The sequence below is a fragment of the Globicephala melas genome, chromosome 6 (genome assembly GCF_963455315.2).
Source record: "Globicephala melas chromosome 6, mGloMel1.2, whole genome shotgun sequence".
Lineage (NCBI taxonomy): Eukaryota > Metazoa > Chordata > Mammalia > Artiodactyla > Delphinidae > Globicephala > Globicephala melas.
In genome coordinates, this window is record NC_083319.1 from 8,987,119 (window position 1) to 9,006,531 (window position 19,413).

Consider the following 19,413-nt stretch of genomic DNA (forward strand, 5'->3'; position numbering starts at 1 on the left):
CCAGGTGCAGGGCAGAGCATCCTTCCTCGCAGCCAAGCCCTCTACTGGGTGTGCGGGTTGAGGACTTGTGCTCTGGAGCAGGCTGACCTGGGTTCAAATTCTGATTCCCCCACTGATTAGCTCTGGGACATTAGGCAAGTCACTTTGCCCCTCAGAGCCTCAGTTTCCCCACCTATTAATAGAGGATGGATTAAAATAGTGCCTACCTGAGGATTAAATGAAATACTGCACAACATGTGGTTAGCACAGTTCTGGGGCCATGGTAAGTTTCAATACGTGGTAGCTATGAGTTTCCTTTGGTCTTGGTCTCTTCATCTTGAAATAGGAGATTGAAATGTAAAAAACAGACCATTTTTAGCTCTAGCTTTCTACAGCTGATGACTGGTTCATCTGTACACATGTCTATTTTAAACAGGGAGTTCCAAAAGAGAGGGCAGAGTGTGCTAATACATCCTGATAGAACACCCAGAGGGTAAAACGTGCCCATGGCACCGAATGCTCAGCTGAATGATATAATTCTGACATGAGGCAGGCTGACCTCAATAGTTAGGCAATAGATCTCCTCTTGCTTAAGCATCTCTGGTTTCTGACTCAACAATTCCAGGACATTCCTGAGCTTGAACTAAGCTGGTGGATACATAGTGTAGGAATAAAGACCTAAGTTTGCACCCAAGCTCTACCTCTTATTAGCTGTTCGCTCATAAGAAAGTTATTTAGCTCTTCTGAGCCTTAATTTTCTCCTCTATAAAATGGGGAGAAGAGTCATACCATCACAGGGTTGCCGTGGAAACTCAATGCAATCAGGCATGTGATATACATCATGTGGGGCAGCCAACAATAGCTGAGCCCCTACTCTTTGCCAATCACAGTGCTGGACTTGGGGGCTTGTGAAAATGACAGTCCTAACCTCCAGGAACTTAGTCTGGGGGAGACAGCAGATTCATGAATGCATTGGGACCTATCCAGTGCCCACCAGTTCTAGACCCTAAAATCAGCACATCAGGTCTGACAAAGGATTTCTCTGAGAGAGAGCACCTGTCAAAGCCAAAATTTCCAGAATGGTGTGAGAACTTATGGGACCAACATAACAAAGTACCTGAAATCAGGAATGCAGTGAAAATCATGGGCTGTGCAGTCACTATGGTAACACCACGGGGTGCTAAGTGCCCGCCTACAGGCACTACATCTATTAAGGTGGCATGACTGAGTCTGCCTGCAGTAGAAGGGACAAGTTGGACGGAGGTGGGGACGTAAGAGTGAAGGATCTGTAAGAGTTTACCGGGTGGACTTGGGAGTTGGGCAATTGAGTTACTAGTGGGTCCCCAGTGGAGATGAGTCCGTGCAAAGACCCAGGGGCGTGGCCCTAATCCTGGCACCTCAAGTAGTTTGGCTCTCCTGCTTCTTCACGTGCATAATTCAGCCTGGAATGTGTGCATTCCAAGGCTCCTGCGTGCACCCAACCCCTTTCCCTCCCACTTAAGGAAGCACACCTGCATGGAGGGAATGGCAGTGGTTTTATTACAGAGGTAATCTGAATCCACTATAATTTACCGTTTTTTTTTTTTTTAAGCAAAGCCTTCCCAAATGTTGGTACTGATTGTCAGTAACTGATTCCTTGTGACTCATCTGACCACTGCACTCCCCACGTGAGGCATTCCCTGCCGAGACTGAGCACCTGGCTACAGAAGCTGAGGGGGCGGGCAGAGCCTGGAGAGAGGCTGGGAGGCCCTGCCCTTTCCTGGTGTTGGACCAGGACATGAGGAAAAGGCAGATGGTCACTCTCAGCCAATCGGCAGAGAGCTCTTATCAGGCCTGTTCTGAGAACTTAGGGGGCAGGTTCTGGTCTTGGAAGACAAAACCTTCCTCTGTGCTCTGGCCCAACAGATTCTTTGCTCTGGGGACATCACTCAGCCAGAGACACTTCTGCAATTAAACACCTCTGCACTCAAGCCTTGGCAGCTCCTAAATCTTTCATTCCGCAACCTCAGAGCCACCTACTCTTCTCCTCATTGTCCGGGCCGCTCAGCCCGCAGCACGCCCTTCCCCAGGGGACTGAGGGATCCATGCCCCTTATCTGAAGCTGCGCTCAACAGCTTGTTCCCAGCCAGACAGTAACAGGCTGGCCCCAGGCCAGGCCCAGGCCTCTGAGAGCCTGAGTGACGAAGGCCCAGGCAGCTCCCGGCTTCCCTGGCGTCTCGCTTGGGTTTTGTCCCGTCTCTCTCAGGTCTGGCCAGACCTAAGGGCATTTCCATTAGGGTGATGCTTGTGATAAGGCCTGGGCCAAATGGCCCCGCCTGTGGCCCTCTCCCCTGGGGGGTCCCGTGGCTGCCGCCCTCCCTCCTCCTGTCCATTCTTCCTCACGCTTACACGTCCCCAACCTCCTCCTCCACCTGGGTGCCCTGTGCATGCACGTCAATCAGGTCTGCTAAAGAGGAAGGCTGCAGGGGTCACTTTCTAAGAGTCCAAGGAGAGGACAGCATGGAGCCTCGGCTAGAGCCCGCTCTCAAGGTGGCTCTGGGAGGCCCAGGACACTACTCCTCAGCGCAGCCCAGGCACCGCCGTGCACATGCCAGCCCTCCTGCCACGGCGCCATCCTAGGGACTGACCAGAGAAGAAAAGGCAGTGTGACCACCAGCTGCCACAGTGAGGCCTTGTCTGAAATGAATCTTTAGAAACCAAAAGGAGTAGACATTTCTAGCTGTTTTCTCTCCTGAGAAAAACATAATCAGCTCAGTTTGTTTTCTCAGTGGATAAAGAGGGGACCATAAAATCATTAGAGCTTGTTAGAGGCCTCTCGGATCCCCTGGCATAGCCTTCTTGTCCCAGGGTCTGTCAGTGACAGAGCCAACACTGGTCCCTGGACTTGTAACTTCCAGGATATTAAGGTTCAGAGAGGTTAAGTAACTTAGCCAAGATTACACAGCAAGTAAGTGGCTCAGCCAAGGCTCAAACCCAAGGGTGTCTTAGCCACTGGGATACTACACATTCCCATGGAAAGGCTAGGGGGGCAACTGGTGTAAAAATCACTCTATAAATGCTTGACTTGACCCCAGGTGCCAGCTGCCTGGGACCTGACTCTCCATCACTATTTCATGTACCAGGTTCCAGGCAGCTCCTTGTAAAAGAGCTGGTAGATTTGTTAGGTTTGTTATTAGAACTCTTAAGGTTCTGATAACAAAGACATCATTACTGTGAAAATAAGATAAAGAAAATAGAATTAAGTTAGCCTCATACTACGGAGTTTCTAAAACAACAGAGCTCTCCCACAGAAAACGTAACATGCACCTGACTTCCAGTAAATGGACCCAACTGAAGCTCCCGATAAATCTGATATTTCATTTGTATCATATCTGGACAAATTGTCTGGAATTACTTCTACTCAGCATTTTTTTTTTTTCCGGTACGCGGGCTTCTCCTATTGCGGAGCACAGGCTCCGGACGCGCAGGCTCAGTAGCCATGGCTCACGGGCCCAGCCGCTCCGTGGCATGTGGGACCTTCCCAGACCGGGGCACAGACCCGTGTCCCCTGCATCGGCAGGTGGACTCTCAGCCACGGAGCCACCAGGGAAGCCCAACTCAGCATTTTAATGTATAGCTAAGTCTGAAGTCCTGATTTCTTTAAATATGTTAACCCTAAATATATAAAAATCAGTAGCTATGATCTGCTCTTGGGGCCACATTAGGTGTCAACCACGTTGCTTCACAGATAACACACAGAAACCACCCATCCCTCACAACAGACGGTCCATGGCCAGGGAGGCACAGGCAACTTTAAGAAGATTGTTTTCCTAGATGGATTTCTTCCCTTATATTTTATTTCCCATTATGAGGTAGGGAATATGTACATTAGACTGTGGTCTAAAATAGAGAACGAGATAGATCACGCGTAGCTTCCATTCCTTCTGGAGGTCAAGCGATGGTCTGTCCAGGTGAGCCCTGCTGGTCCCACATGCGCCTGAGGCCCGGCAGAGGGTTGGAGAAGGGCATTGTGAGGACGGTGAGGGTGACTACAGCCACCAAGCACTCGGCCTTTACGGTCACAGGGCTTGTGGGGAAAACTCAATCTGGCTCTCTTGCCTCCAGAGCCTGTGCTGTTTTCACGTGCTATGCTGTCATGTTTCTAGAATGTTATTGTTGAACAAAATAAGACTTCCAAATTCATTACAAACTACATAATCAAGTGATATTTCAAGAACATTCTTTGCTAGCTTCTTCATAAACAAAAGCCCCTTGAGCTTGAGTGGGGTCATCTTCCTCCTAGCTTTGCTTTCTCTTCCCTCCTCCTGGGGTACTTTGGAGTGCAGTAGCTCTCCCTCTATTACTCAGGCACTTTGCAGGGAGGACACTCGGCTAAATGCTCAGGCTATTTACAGCCCCGGGAGATAAACCACCAGCTTGTTATTGTTACAAGTGGTGAGCTGGCATCCTGCGGCCTGGAAATCCCAACAATTTGGCAAAATGAACGTAATCTAGAAAATCCTGGAGCTCAGGCCTCTGTGGCCAGCTCACTAGTCACACGAATGGACTGCTGTGGTGAACTGATGCCGTGAACTGTATCATAACCCTGAGATACTCCCCCAGAAAAAATGATAAAGAAAGCAGCATTAAGTGAGCATCATACTACAGTGTCTAAGACAAGGTTGCCAGGTTTGTCGAGCGCAGTGCGTCACGTACTATTGTAAAAGTAACACAGCCCACTTCTCAGTGATCTCAGTCAGCAGCAAGGAGGGAGGGAGGCCAGAGACTGCCCCGGGAACACTGAGACAGCCCCTTCCACCTCTGCGGCACTTCAGCTGCCCCTGAGATGACTCTGGACGAAGAGCGTGTTGGATCCTGGCCCTGCATCTCGAGCTGAGCCAGTGGAGCTGTAGGGCCTGGAGGGCTTTTATGTCATTTCTTCAGATGAATAAATGATTTTCCCTTCATGGATTTTTTAAATAATTTAAGTTAAAATTACTATACATACAGAGAGAATTTTCACTAGGAAAGTTTTAAGCTTAAGTGACAATATAACAGTTTTTTAAAAATTTCCAAATGTTGAAATTTCCAAATGTTGAGATATCTTAGGTGGTATGTTAGAGTGCCATCGAAAAGAACAGAAAATCCAACCATCTGGGCCTCCACCCCGGGCATAACGTGCAGGCTTTCTGCTACAGACTGTCCAGGCTTCCCCGGGTAACAGGTTTCCTTTCGCAAGGTTTGGTCTGGATGCTAATTATCCTTTGTTGTGGGGATCCCTGTTTCCAGATGGATTTATTATTATTGATTCTCAAACTGGAAAGAACAGAATGAAGATGACAAAGGGAACGCAGCTCACGGTGGTGGGAAGACGGGAGACGGAGGAAGGCACGGGAGGCGCCAAGTGACTCTCGGCACTAGACTGGGAGGGTCAACCCATGGTCACTGCCCCGAGAAGGCTTCTGCCCCGGAGAAGCCCACAGCCTGGTGGGGAGACAGACCCCCACAATCCCAATACATGCGACAGCCACAGCACAGTACAGTGGAAAGAACCAGGGTGTGGGAGGCAGAGCCAGTTCTAACCCCACGTCCTCTGCTTCCCAGTTGTGTGATCACTCTGCCCAGGGGCTTGTGAGGCTGAAATAAAATTGTGTAAAGCACCTGGCATGTGAAAGGCTCTGGATCCGAGGCAGTCATCACTCTTACTATATTCCAGTGAAGATAGATATGTAAGGCACTATGGGAACCCTGAGAAGGATTGAGTAGCTCTTCTGGGGTTGAGGCAGGCTTCCTGGAGGAGGGGACCAGGAGGGCTGAGGGCAGGCAGATGTGCTCTCACAACCACTGCCACTATCATCAAGAAATCATGAAGATCAGGCCTGGTGCTGGGCAAATGTCCTGTGTTCAGAAAGAGAAAAAGGATGACATACTAGAAATTGCATACCAGTTGGCATGTGGTCAAACCCCACTGAAATTATAGAAAAGATTATGAAGAGGGATGTGTGAGCATTTGGAAAAGTTAGAGGTGATCAATGAAAGCCAACACAGGTTCTCTCAGAACGAGCCCATAAGCTGATTCCCTTTCTTGGGAAGGGTGAACGGGTTGGCCAACCATAGGAATGACCCCCCCGTCCGCGATCTGCAGGGCACAGTCATGGGTCTGATGAGCTCCTCCACGATGTGCCCGTAGAACAGCTCCACTCAGTCCCATCACTGCGACCGGGGAGCCCAGGGCTTCACCCCACCAGTCCAGGGAGCCCTAGGGAACTGCTCACCTCTGCACCCAGGGAGCCCCCCCAGAGCCCCTCCCAGTCTGACCTCTTTTCTTTTTAAAATCGCTTTAAAGTCTCTGTCTGTCCCCCTGCCCAAGGGTACTGTTGGAAACCTAGGAGTGGGCACAGTGCTTTTGAAAGTGTTCTCTGGGAAGCAATACTGTAATATCTGTTTATCCTGAGGTCAAACAGGCAGAAACAGGACCCCTTCAAGCTCTTCATGGGCCCAAGGGGCTCTTACTTGGGGATGCCTCAGGATGTACCAAGTGCGTTGAAATACACCCACCTCGCACATCTAACATAACTTTTACTGTAAAATTTTTGAAAGGATTTTTATAAGTTTGTGTTTGAAATTACTTGGCTAAGTGCAGCACAATTAATTTACGGTCAGCTCTGGCTTCTCGGCAAACATCAGGCATGTTCAGGAATTCTTGTGAAGTGAGAAAAGTGTAACCTACAAATTGTTTTCAAAAGTCATAACATTTTTTAAGAAGGCTAAATTGAACAATTAATGAATTCGACAAAATGTTACACTTTGTAGAAATTTAATTATATACTTACAAATTTTGACTTTGCAGTTTTCTTTTCATATTTTTTAGCTAACAAATTTTTTTAGGCCTCAAATACTTTTCATAAACTCCTGAAAAGCTTGTCAGCCCCAGGCAGTGTGCTCGGTGTCTGAGGACTTAAAGGGCCTGAACAGCAGGCATGAGCGTCTGGACTCTCCCCAGAAGGACCAGAAACGATACTTAGAACGTCACCGCTGGGGCGCTGCAGGAACTTGACTGAGATGGCTTTGGGAATGTACCGTCTGTTCCTGTGTTAGGTTATTGTTTTGTGCTCTGGTTCACTGAAAAGTGGTGAGTGACATAGAATATATATGTTCACAACCAAAATATGATTTCCCCAGCTGTCTGGATACATGAGACTCGAGCAGCACACGTGATTGCTCCTTGCCCCCTGCACTGGGTTTCGGCTGTCCTGCCTCACCCGGGACGCCTGGCAGGTCCTCATGCTGGCCGGGGTGGGACTCATGCCTAAGCAAGACTCACACCTAAGCAGTTGACATGTGCCCTGGTGCTCAGATTATTCATTTGGGTCAGAAAATCCAATTTCAACCCAACTAGTCATTTCTCCTGTTAGAAAACTGGTTCAGGGAGTGGCCAAAAGACTTGTTAGAGGCAGACCATCCATGAGAATAATAGGAAGCAGCACACGGCTCTCATATAAGAGCAGTGCTCCCTGGTGACATCACAGAAGCCTCTCTGCAGTGCCCACATATGGACTAAAACACCCCAGAACCTCTCCCGCAGGCCACAGGGTCCTCTGTGTGGCCTCAGGTGGTCAAGTCTGGAGACGTGGGCTTAGGGGGTAGAGAGGCCTGTCAGGCTGCTGGCCGGCTGTGTGGCCTAGCCCAGCTGACGGCCGGGAAGGACTCTGCCCCTCTCCTCATGGCTCAGGCGCAGCAGGGAGAAGAGGCATCACTCTGGCCCACACAGGCCCGATGTCTACCCACTTCTCAGCTCCTGGCCGCGGCCAATAGGCCTGGTCAGATATTCATGGGGCCGCACTTCCCTAATGGAGGGGTGACTGCACTGAAAATTGATGCAGTTGGTGAGCCCGTTTCTCCACTGGGGCTTGGGTGGGCATCAGGCTGAAGGTGGTCTGCCTCAGACCCACAGGGAGGACACCGGAACTAGGAAGTTACTCGTAGGTCTGGGCTGGCTGCGGGCTCCAACTCGGCTTTACCAGCAGGCCCTACGCTGAGGGTATTGAGCCCCAGAGCAGCCAGCAGTAAGTGGCTTCTGGCTTCCCAGGAGGTGAGGGACCCTGTGTGCCAGATTCCTCTGTCAGGAAACCCAGTGAGGAGGAAGGGAGCAGGGATGGGACTTAGGCCCCCAAACCCGATCGCCTCCAACGCTCACCAGACATTGGGGTGTGGGGGCCCAAGATCTGTAAACTCTGTGTTCCCACTGCCGACGTCCCTTCTCCCCAAGGCCTCCTGACTGCAGGGCCTGTGTGCCTTCCATACCCTGTGCTGCTCCTCTAGGGAACCACACAGACTCGGCCCGGCCATGGCAGCCGCGCTTTCCTTCACGTGGAACGTTCTGGCTGCAGCTCCGCCGACAGTGTAAATATACTCTTCGCAGAGATGAGGTCGGGGCGCTCCCTGCACTCAGAGCCTTGTGCCGCTGAGTTAGTGCTGGCCTGGTGCTCCGGGCAGGGCTACCCTTTCAGAAGGAGCGCCAAGTGAAACACTGCCGGGTACTCCGCGCTGCTCCACTGAAGATGCAGCTTCACTGACCAAAAAAAAGGTTTCCATTCTTCATTCCCATTAGTCTTTGTGGCCCTCTCTACTGAAGTTCTGACTTTCACAATATGCCTTTATGGAAAACATCCATCAGTAAATAATCTTATACTTAGTCTTGGAAATCCGAAAGCAAATACAGTCGCTTGTTTGGGGCTAGGGGATGGCGGGGAGTGGACAGCTTCAAAACTACCAGCTTTCATCTATCAAAGGAAAGAAAAAAAGAACCCTCTCTGGCACCTGCCCTGGTCGGCCTCGTGAGGGGTGCTGTGTTCGGGAGACCCTCAGAACAGGTAGGGTTCTTTCCGTCTGTTTACAGAAGAGATGGAGGCTTAGTAAGGGCCTGCCCAAAGTCACTGTGAGGAGATGCGGCCACCAAGCTTTGAGCTAAGGGCTCCTGACTCCAAGTTTGGGGTCCTGTCCCCAGCACACAAACGCTTCTTGCACAGATTCCTGAGTCAGTGTCTGACACCTCGGCTGACCCCGCAACAATGACACTGTGTATACGTAACAGGTGTAGATTTCTCATCCGAGGAGGATGTTCTGACTCGGCCGTTTTAATGGAGCCGCGTGATAATCTTACTGCTGCCGTTTTCTGCTGCTTTATCATTTTACTGCTGCCAACTTTTCAACACCAAGTATTTTTCTGACTAATTTTCATCCATCATTTAATTTTCTGACCTTTGCCACTAGTGCCTTTAATAAGAAAAGGGAACACGTTTGAATGCTGGAGATCTTCTAGAGCTCTGCAGGGGCATCTGAGAGATAACTGTCTGGAAACATCCTTGATGGAAAGTCCTCAGTGTCATGTGAAGTGAAGGATGTGGATGTATGGAGATTATTTTTTAGTAACAGCAGAAAATACTAAACATGTCTACACTATTTTGCACTTACTCCATGATTCTAGAAAGCATGTCATACCTAAAAAGCCTTCAAGGAAAGAACTGCTAGATTTGCCTTTTAAAAAAAGGAAAGGAAAGATTCTCCATCGTAAGAAACACTAAAATAGTTGTAAAATAGTCGAAATCGTTGTAAAATGCGCAAAGGACACCAAAAGGTAAGCATAGAAGAAAAACAAATCAAAAATTTAAAAAGGCATAACACCTTGACAGAGAAGAAGTATACATTCTTATTTTTCTTAACCTGGCTGACCGGCAATGATTAAGACTAGTTGTAGGGACACAGAGAGAAGACAGCCTGGACCCCTACCCTGGAGTCCACTCCGGTTGAGGAAAAGGATGAGGGCTTTCGAGTGTGGGCTCTGGACGACCACTGGGTTCAGATACCACACCTGCCCCTACCGGCAGGGAGTGTCACCCAACGTCCCCACGCTCCAGTTTCCTCATCTGTAGAGTGGGGAGACTACTAGCTACCTGGCTGGTGTGTCAGGAAGATCTCGGGTATAAATGCATGGATGGGGCACGTAGTAAACGCCCAACACGTGTTGGCTAGTAGAAGTATTTTATTGTTACTACCGTTCCAGTCAAGCCTCTCTCAGAGGCAGGGTTTCATAATCGGGGGTTTGGAAGTCCATTTACCTTCTGATTATAAGCAAAATTGTGTGTCTGTGCATCTTTCTAGTTAGAGGGTCTGGAGCTTCTTCCCCCAAACTCTTAAAGGGATTGGTTGGCTCCAAAACATTTAAAAATACTTGCCTTTTAAAAACAGCCCTTTGTAGAAATGTCAAAGGTAAAGCTGGAACCACTCAGGGAACCCACACAGGTAGCGTAGGATGGGAGCCGCGAAGCTGACCGGCTACCCTCCTGGTGTCCTCGAAGCTTCTCCCCATGTGGCGCCGCCTTCAAAGCCGGCCTTTCAGCCTGAGAATCCATGGAGCCCCATGGCGGCTCTGCAGGAAGAGGCCTGGCTGCTCGTTTTCAGTTGGGTGTTATTCTGCAGGCTTCTGCCGGACCTTCTGTCACCAGCTTCCGCATCGAATGGCCTCTCCTGTGCTTCTGACTTGGTGTCGAGCTGGGAGGCCTCCCACGCCCGCTCTGTGCTCTGCTCCAGCTGCCGGAGACAGACTCCCATTCTCTGCTTTGGTCCCCGGGGCCACGGGCTGAACACAACCAAAATCTTTCTCTCCTTCATGAATGTTCGTTCTGGAGGTCTGGCCTCCCCTTCCCAGGACGGAAGAGGCACAAGGCAAAGAAGGAAGCAGCTGCTTGTGCCACATATGCTACCAGGCGGGTGCTTGGGGCCCTGGCCATCCCTTGGGGGAAGGAGGGCTGGCCAGCAGGTAAATGGCTGGAGGATGAAGTCTGGACCCAGCCCCAGATAGCTGTCAGCGGTGGGCACCCACGCCCACCTTTCTTCTCGGTGCTGTTGAGCGCTGGGGACAGAGGGGTGAGCAAGACAGCCCCCGCCCTGCCGTCAGGTTCCAGGTGGGGATGCTCACGCCCATCTGTGAGGCCTCAGGAAAAGCCCGCTTGAGGTGTCCAACAAAGACCAAACCCAAACTTGTCCTGTTTAACCATCAGGTGTGGACTAATCCAGCCCAAACACAGCTAGGGAGGAATGTGAGAAGTCTGACCTACACAGGAAAAGCTAAATGCACCCGTCCCTGATGCCTGCCCTTTCTGCCCTCCCCCACGCACAGGAAGGACAGGATTCTACAGGAACTCAGGCTGAGAGAAAGCTGGTGAAGTCAGCTCCCCACTCGCTGGACATGGGAGCAGCCCCCGCCTGCCCTAGGCTTCCGCTGCCCGGCACAGGACTTGCTGGGGCTGGAACTCAATAAACAGTTGTTGAATAAACATACACATTAATAGAATAAGATGGAATTTTCTTAGGACGTTTGGTCTTAACCATTCTCAGTTTAGGATTGTTTTGAAGAGAAGCTATGTGTGGTGATTTTATTTACTGTAAAATACACAGTTCAACGGCTAGGTCTTGGAAAACTTCGGAAGTTTTCTCAGATCAATAAGGAAGAAGCCAGCTTATTTGGCCCTTGGTGACTCAGGTTTGTACCCTCTTGCTGATGTGACCAATGTCCAAACACAGGAAACCACCAGGGGAAGTGGGGGAGGGGTGTTGAGAGACCTACGGTAGTGACACCCATCCCTTCTGACTGGGCTGCCCAAGCTCGGGGAAGTCACAGATCACAGAACCCCTCTCGTCTCAGTTTCAAAAGAGAGCCATGGATTGGAAGGTGCCCTAGACACCATCCTTTGAGCGCATGGACCTCAAAACATGGGCTCTGAGCACCTGGCCCTCGGTGAGCCTCCTTTGGAAAATACAGATCGAGCTGAACAGAAACTTGGTCCCCCCTAAAGGTGTTTGGAGGCCAGCATCTGAATCCCAGAAATATCCCGAAACCTCTGGCTACAGATTCTGGGCATTGTTTGGGCCCCTGTGACCCCCATGGAAGTTCACTTACTAAAAACTGCAACGACTGTCACCAAGCACCGTCGCGGGCGTGGAGTCAGCCGTGCTGGGAGGGGCAGCGAGCCCGGCGCACTGACCGGGCAGAGCCCGCTCGGTGCTGACGGACGCTGCTGTCTCTCAGCAGGCTCACATCTCTTTTTGCCAGTATAACCAACTTAAAAGAAAAAATCACTCCAGGAACTGCACACAAATGATCCAAGCAATCCTTACAGCCCCAACGAGGTAAACATGATCTCCCTTCTACAAACCGGGGAAACCGAGGGCTTGGAGAGGTAAGGAAGCTCGGCCAAATCACACCACAGGGGAGTCAGGGGTGAAAGTGCGCCCAGGCCCCTAGCCCTGGGCTACCCAAATCAGGCCCCTCACCCTGCAGGTCTGTGGCTTCCAGCTGGAGTCCTGCCCGAGGCCGTGCCGCGCGGGTCGCAGCCAGGGGTGAGGGGAGGGGAGGACGTGGCTCGGCGGCCAGGCAGCAGGGAGGTCTGTGACGGCCGCACACCTGTGTCCCCAGGCCCGTGGAGAGACTGCCTGCAGGCCCTGGAGGATGGTCATGACACCAGCTCCATCTACCTGGTGAAGCCAGAGAACACCAACCGCCTCATGCAGGTGTGGTGCGACCAGAGGCATGACCCCGGGGGCTGGACCGTCATCCAGAGGCGCCTGGACGGCTCGGTCAACTTCTTCCGAAACTGGGAGACGTACAAGGTGAGGACTGCCCACCTGAGGGCCAGGGCCCTCGGAAGGAGGTGCCTGCTGCCTGTCAGGGCCTGTGTGGCCCAAGGGAGGAGGACACTGACAGGGCCATTTCTGCAAACCCCAGGGTGGGGGGGACCAGCCGCTCCTTCGCTGCCCCACTAGCAACTGTGGCAAGACAGAGACAGGGGTTCAGACCACAAAAGCCCCACGAATGGGGTGGGACTTTCGAAATGCTGGGGTGCAGTAGCCCCTCACCCCAGCCAGGTGTGGGGAGCACCTTGGTCCCAGCTGGGGCTCTCAAGGGGAAGACCTGTCCTCAAAGCCCAGAAGGGGCAAGTCCTAAGGCTCCCAAGCCCCGGGAAAATCTCCCACATAGCCCGTTTTGGGGAACTGTGGGAATACTTGGGTCCTAATTCCAGGGCTCATCCTCTGGGCTCCCAATTCCTGGGACGTTGAATGCTCTTCCTTGTAGAAGGAAAGGCTGCAAGGGCTCCACCCAACACCCATCTCGCTCTTCTGAACAAAGAAGTGGTACCGAGGACGCGAGGGCAGCTGAGTTCACTGACACCTGCCACACGCCAGGCGCAGCGCTGGCTGCTTCCGTTCATTACCTCCTTTGCTCTCACATCGACCCCAGGAGGAAGACAATGGTCTGGACCCAGTTTGCAGATGAAAAGGTGGCACAGTCAGGAAGGGGGAGAGCAGTGAATACAGCCTAGGCCTCTGACACCTGCAGAGCCGACAAACTCCCTGGACCACGACACCCACACGTGGCTTTGCCATGCCCCGGTCCTGTCCTGCTTGCCCTCCAACCCACCTCACCCTCACGCACTCTGGGACCCTGGGCCTCCCCAGGCCTCAGTCCACCCACTCTAGGGAGGATACTGATAGTACCTAGTTCACAGAGTTGGCATGAGGGTTAATAAAATGACCTACGGAAAGTTCTGCCGACAGTGCCAATATACCGTAAGTACTAACTAAATACTAGCTATTATTATCATTAATGAATCCACCTATTTTTCAAGACTTCAAGTGGCCACCACTCGGCTGATGACACCCAAAAATACTTGGAAAAACTATAACAAATCCCCTGGATTCTAGACCTCGGAGGGTGCTCAGGTGGATGTGGCATGCCTTTGTCACAGCTCACACCTGTGCATTAGTTTACATGGGACCCTCACACACAGCCCCTTCCCAGAGAAGGGAACAGAAGCTCAGAGAAGGTAAGGGAATTGTCCAAGGAACTCATGTTGCATGCCTACTGTGTGCTAGGCTCTTAATTTACCATATTACGTGTGTCCTTATAGCAACCCTGCAGGGAAGGTAACATAGCGTCTCCCACGTTCACACGATGACTAGCATGAAACAGGCACTCTCTAAATAGTCTTGAGTGTTGCATGACTGAGGCTCAGACAGGCAAAGTGACTCATCAAGTGACAGCCAGGTTGGGGGAGTGGGGGATTAAATGCAGGCCTGCCTTCTGCTCTGCCTGTTTCCAGGCCTCTCTGTCTGGCGCTGAGCAGCTGACAGCCGGGCCCTGCTGGCTGAGCGCACTACATATTCCTCAGTAATGCTTGCCCACGTTTTCCCCAGCAAGGGTTTGGGAACATCGACGGCGAGTACTGGCTGGGCCTGGAGAACATTTACTGGCTGACGAACCAAGGCAACTATAAATTGCTGGTGACCATGGAAGACTGGTCTGGCCGCAAGGTCTTTGCAGAATATGCCAGCTTCCGCCTGGAGCCTGAGAGCGAGTATTATAAGCTGCGGTTGGGGCGCTACCATGGCAACGCCGGTGACTCCTTTACCTGGCACAATGGCAAGCAGTTCACCACCCTGGACAGAGACCATGATGTCTACACAGGTAGGACCGGGGGAGTCACACCCAGGTGCAGGGCAGGGGAAAGAGGTCAGTCAAAGCCGAGACTCTGACTCCCAGGCCTAAGAACAGGAAGATCCCAGGGCCCAGCTGCCCAACCCTGCTCCCATCCCCTGAAGGCCCGCTCCTTTGCCCTCTGCCCACAGATCCCCTTCGCAAGGCTGGGTCAGCATGGCATTTACAAAAAGGGGAAGGTAAAGAGGTGCACAAATTACATATCTGAGGGCCACTCTGGGCCAAGCTGGACATTGTACTGGGCTGTGCACTGCATCACTCCCTGCCTGAGGCACTGGGTGTCACGGCGACATGTCCCCATGTTACACCCTGGCTAACAATGCTGCCCCACCTCCTACATGCCTGTGCCCTCTCTGGGCCCGTCTCCACATCTGGAAATAAGGACATACCTACGTAGTGGGGTGGTGAGAAGGTGAGAATGTGCCTGAAGTGCTTTGTCTGGGACTTGGCGGAGTCAGGCTCTGAGTGGGTGCAGTCTCTACTGTGTACTGACAATGCAGTGCTACGGGAAGCTATGAGAGGAAACCAGGTAGGAGAGATGAAACGACCTGTCCAAGATTACATGCCTCAAGTCCAGGTCTTTATTAAACAAAAAAACAAGGGAAAAAACAAAAAACTGTAAGAAACACACACAGTCCAACCCTGAGTCCAGACATCAACCCCCCACATTCATCTCAAGGCTCCACACCTCAATTCCTTGAGATGAGGGCCCCTGGGCCCTCGCTGGCTGGTCCCTGGGGAGCCAAGCCCACCTCCAGGCCAAGGCTGTTCTCATGGGCAAACCCAGCCCCCTCCTGCCCCAGCTCCCTGATAGGTCCCACTCTAAAGGCCACAGCCTCCCCTTTGAGGACTGTCCCAGGAACCACCTGCACTTCCTTGGCAAGCCCGGCTGCCTACATCCTGAGAATGGATCCCCACTCCAGGTCACCGACACCTCTACCTAGGGTCAGCAGTGCAGAACTGACCCAGCTGCAAGGGCCCCGAGGAGGCAGTGTGTCATCTGAGGCCGGGGCTGCTGAGGCTTCCAGAAGAGCAGGGCAGGAAGAGGACCCTCATCAGAACTGTCAGACTCTGGGGACAGAGAGGCTGGTTACAGCATTTCTTGAGGGCCGTTATGGGGAGCAGGGAGCAGACTGTTCTGCGACCCCAACTGTCAGGCCTGTCCAGCAGCAGGGTCAGTGGACGTGAGGCAGTGAGCTCCCTGTCCCTGGAGGCATGAGAGGCGAGCTCAGGAGGGGCATCCACTGGCTGATGGGTGGCTGGCTGTGGCGCGCCGAGGGTTCTGCCCTCCAAATCCGATGCTGCCACTTGGACCTCGTGGCCTCGGGTCATGGCCCAGAGGGGCCAGAAAAAAACTTTGGGAAAACGTGGGCTGCTGGGGCTCTGGGGGCTGCCTGGGGCTGAGTCTCCTCTTGGCTTTCTGCCTTAGCCGGCCTGCTCCCTCCTCACCTCGCCCCAAGGCCTCTCCCGGAGCAGAGCTGCCCGCCCCATCGGGCCCCCAAACCCACAAACTTGACCGGGCAGCCCTTCCCCTGAGTGGGGTCTCTCCTGGGGCCTGACAATGTCTTACCCCTCCCTCCTGGTAAGGGCGATGCCCCTGCATGCCTGCTTGTACCTTGCCCACACTTTTACTGTTGTTCCGACTGTTGTTCCGAACTGCTTGTCCTTGGCAGCAAAATCCAGCATGATATGATAGTGCCAGAAACTTTATGAAAATATCTTGCTTTTGTGGAAAAAAAAATTGTTTTTGGCTGGAATACAGACTTGGGAGGAATAGAGGAACATTTCATCTTAAACACTTCCTTTGTCATTCTATAAAGACTCTTGATCTAATAGTTTCAGCTCTTAAAAAACATTCCTAAGAAAAACTGGCCCTCTACCCGCCCACCTCAGGTTATTTCTGTTTTCCTCCCTGGTGCTTGCTCTGCAGCGAGCCCTGGGCTAATCCGTGGCCTCCTTCGGTTCCCACACGGGTCCCGTACTGTGCAGGGGCAGCACGTTCATCCTTATTTTACCGTGAGAATTCAGTGGCTCAACAAGGTTAAGTTGCCTGCCCAAGATCACAGAGCTCGTTAGTCAGCAGGCAGGTCTGAGGCCCCGTCCCCTCCCAGGCACCCTTGGTCCAAATGCCTCCACAGGGGGTCCCTCAGAAGCCCGCCGAGCAGACGGTGGACACGGGTAGAACCTCCTCCCTGAGACCTTCTCGCTCTTTCTCTCCTGTAGGCAACTGTGCCCACTACCAGAAGGGCGGCTGGTGGTATAATGCCTGTGCCCACTCCAACCTCAACGGGGTCTGGTACCGCGGGGGCCACTACCGGAGCCGCTACCAGGATGGAGTCTACTGGGCTGAGTTCCGAGGAGGCTCCTACTCACTCAAGAAGGTGGTGATGATGATCCGGCCGAACCCCAACACCTTCCACTAGGCTGGCCCCCCTCCTGACCCCTCGTGGCTGCCAGGAGCCTGCCCGGCTGTGCTGGCCCAGCCCAGAGAGCGCCTCCTTCCAGTCCACCTCAGGACTGGGAGGACTGCGATGCTGGACTATGATTTCCCAAGTCACTGCGGCAGATAATACAACTGAATCCAAGCGGTATTCTCTGTTGCTACTACTCTTCTCCACATCGGACAGCCCCTCGTGTTTCCAGACAGGACAGGACGGCAGACAAGTCTTTCCTTAAATAAATTAAGCCCCAGCAATAAAAACACAACTGCAAAACACCTTCATAATATACACGTGTGTGAGCCGACCTTGTGCACTTATGTGTATACCATGTATATATGCATTTAGATATATACACGTGGCGTATATCTAGATACATATATAGGTTTGCCTTATATACCTAAATACATGTATATTCAATTCTCAGATGCTGAGGCTGTTAACAACAGCTCTGCTCTTAGGAGAAGAGCAGTTCATTCATGTTGTATTACTTGAGTCTAAGGGCAGATCACAGACTGTGTAGCTCTCATTCAAAGAACAATCCTTGGCATCCACAGGCCTGGATTCTTCCAGGACTGTCTACAGTACTATTCTCTCACGTAGGGGTTCTCAACCTCCTTGCTTAAGATCCCCCTTGGCACCTAACCCAATTTCAAAACCCCCATCCCTCTTTATTTCTGTACTTCTCCTCATTCTCAGGACTTTTCACCGCCCACCCATCCACCCACCTATCCATGTATTCAATGCCATTCAATTAAGTGCCTTCCATGCTCCAGTCCCCGGCCACTTGTGTTCCAGGCACCTTTTCTGCTCTTCTCTATTCCTTGCCTACTTACTCCTCACCTTTTCTGTACCCCTGTGCTTTCTTTCCAGGCTACATTCCTTAGCCTCTGAGTAGGAAAGCATGGACTCCACGTGGTCAGGAAAGGGAAAGTCAGGCCCAAAAGCTAACTCTTGGCCACAAGGATAATGGTGTTTGTAGTCTCGTATTTTCCAGTCACAGTTTAGCCTCCCTGTCATTTTAACCTTCACAGAAATAATAACCTACCTTGCCAGCAGATATTCGATTGAAGAGAAGTCATCATCCAATCGTTGGGGGCCCCAAATGGCTACATACCAAAGGTCCCATGCTCTCAGGCCAACTAGTGTCCACATCTCGTCTCCAAACTACACTTCCCCGGAGATCAAGCACCACAAAAATGAGAACTGGCCACTCGTCGTGAGTTACTGAATAACCAGGGGCCACGGAGCCCTGGGTCAGCGCATCACAGTGCGGCGGCTTTCTTAGTCCTGTTAGCCACGGAGCATCAGGCTCGGTACTACCAGGACTCTTGCCAAGCAGGGAGCAAGGGATGAACAAGAAGATGAGACCCTCCTAGAGGGCACGTGGGTCGGGGTGGGAGAGATGTTGGAACGTTCGGTACTGTCCACATCTGGCTGTGTGCCTATTACCTCAGCAGTCTCACAAAGTGTTCCATGTAGCATGTTTTGTGTATATAAAAGGGACATGTTTTTTTTTTTTAATATATTCTCAGATTATCCTTGTAATGACACATCTGCAATAAAAGCCATCAGTGCTATTTGGATGTATCTACACTGTGCGTTATCGTTTTAGAATGCCTTCCTGCGACCTCCGATACCAGAGCCTCTTTGAGTAAAACCAGGAAGAGATTCATCCATGGAAGTCAATTAAATCACACTTTCCCTATCCCTGGTTTCCAACTCTGCCCTGTGGAGTCCCACGACAGTACCTCAGGCCAAGATGGCTTCCTGGAGCCCCACCTCCTTACGTCTAGCTGCGTCCTGGATGTCTCTGCCAGACACAAGCAGTGCAGTCAACACCTGAAACACCTTTCCCCAGGTCTGGTCTCATTTCACCATCTACTCAATTGCTCGGGTGAGAAGCCAGGACTCCTCCCTCCCCCTGGCCAAGGTCGACCCACCCCTCCGTGCAAGGCCTCTTCTCTGCCTTGGTGTAGGCCCTCCTGCCCTCTCCCCTCGACCACAGCAACAGGCTCCCCACCAGACCAAGGAGGCCTGTGCCTCCACCTCCCTCGTCCCAATCCGACTTCCACACTAGCTGCCAGAACCACCTTCCTATAAAACAAATCTGTCGGTAGGGAAGGTGCCTCTGGGCCTGATGAGAAGCCCCAAAACCATAAAGGAAAAGACGAAAGGATAGAACTAAAGAAAGTCCTGAATTTTTTGCCCTCTGAAAAACAAAACAAAATAAAACGTGACTGAGATTGAAAGGCAAATATTAAACAAGAGAAAAGTATACGATTAATATTCATGCTACACCAAGAACTCTTGCAAATTAAGAAGAAAGATACAAACACTGTGATAGAAAACTTGGTAAAGCGCACAAACACATTAGAAGACTCACAAACGGCCAGTAAACAAGAAAAGAGGCCAACCTCAGTAATCAGCAGAGTTGTACATTAAATCAAGCATAAACCATCA

The 19,413-nt window shown here is 51.6% G+C and overlaps 2 protein-coding genes across 15 annotated transcripts in view; one reads left to right on the forward strand and one right to left on the reverse strand.

The window, feature by feature from the left end:
- ANGPTL2 (angiopoietin like 2) overlaps positions 1-18,546 on the forward strand; it is a 33,877-nt gene extending 15,331 nt beyond the window's left edge. Inside the window, exons 3-5 of the mRNA XM_030858638.2 lie at positions 12,434-12,627; positions 14,212-14,482; positions 16,736-18,546. Of these exons, the coding sequence (XP_030714498.1) occupies positions 12,434-12,627; positions 14,212-14,482; positions 16,736-16,935 (665 nt within the window). The 3' untranslated portion in view covers positions 16,936-18,546. The remainder of the gene's footprint in view (positions 1-12,433; positions 12,628-14,211; positions 14,483-16,735) is intronic.
- RALGPS1 (Ral GEF with PH domain and SH3 binding motif 1) overlaps positions 1-19,413 on the reverse strand; it is a 286,653-nt gene that overhangs the window by 108,141 nt on the left and 159,099 nt on the right. The window lies entirely within an intron of this gene.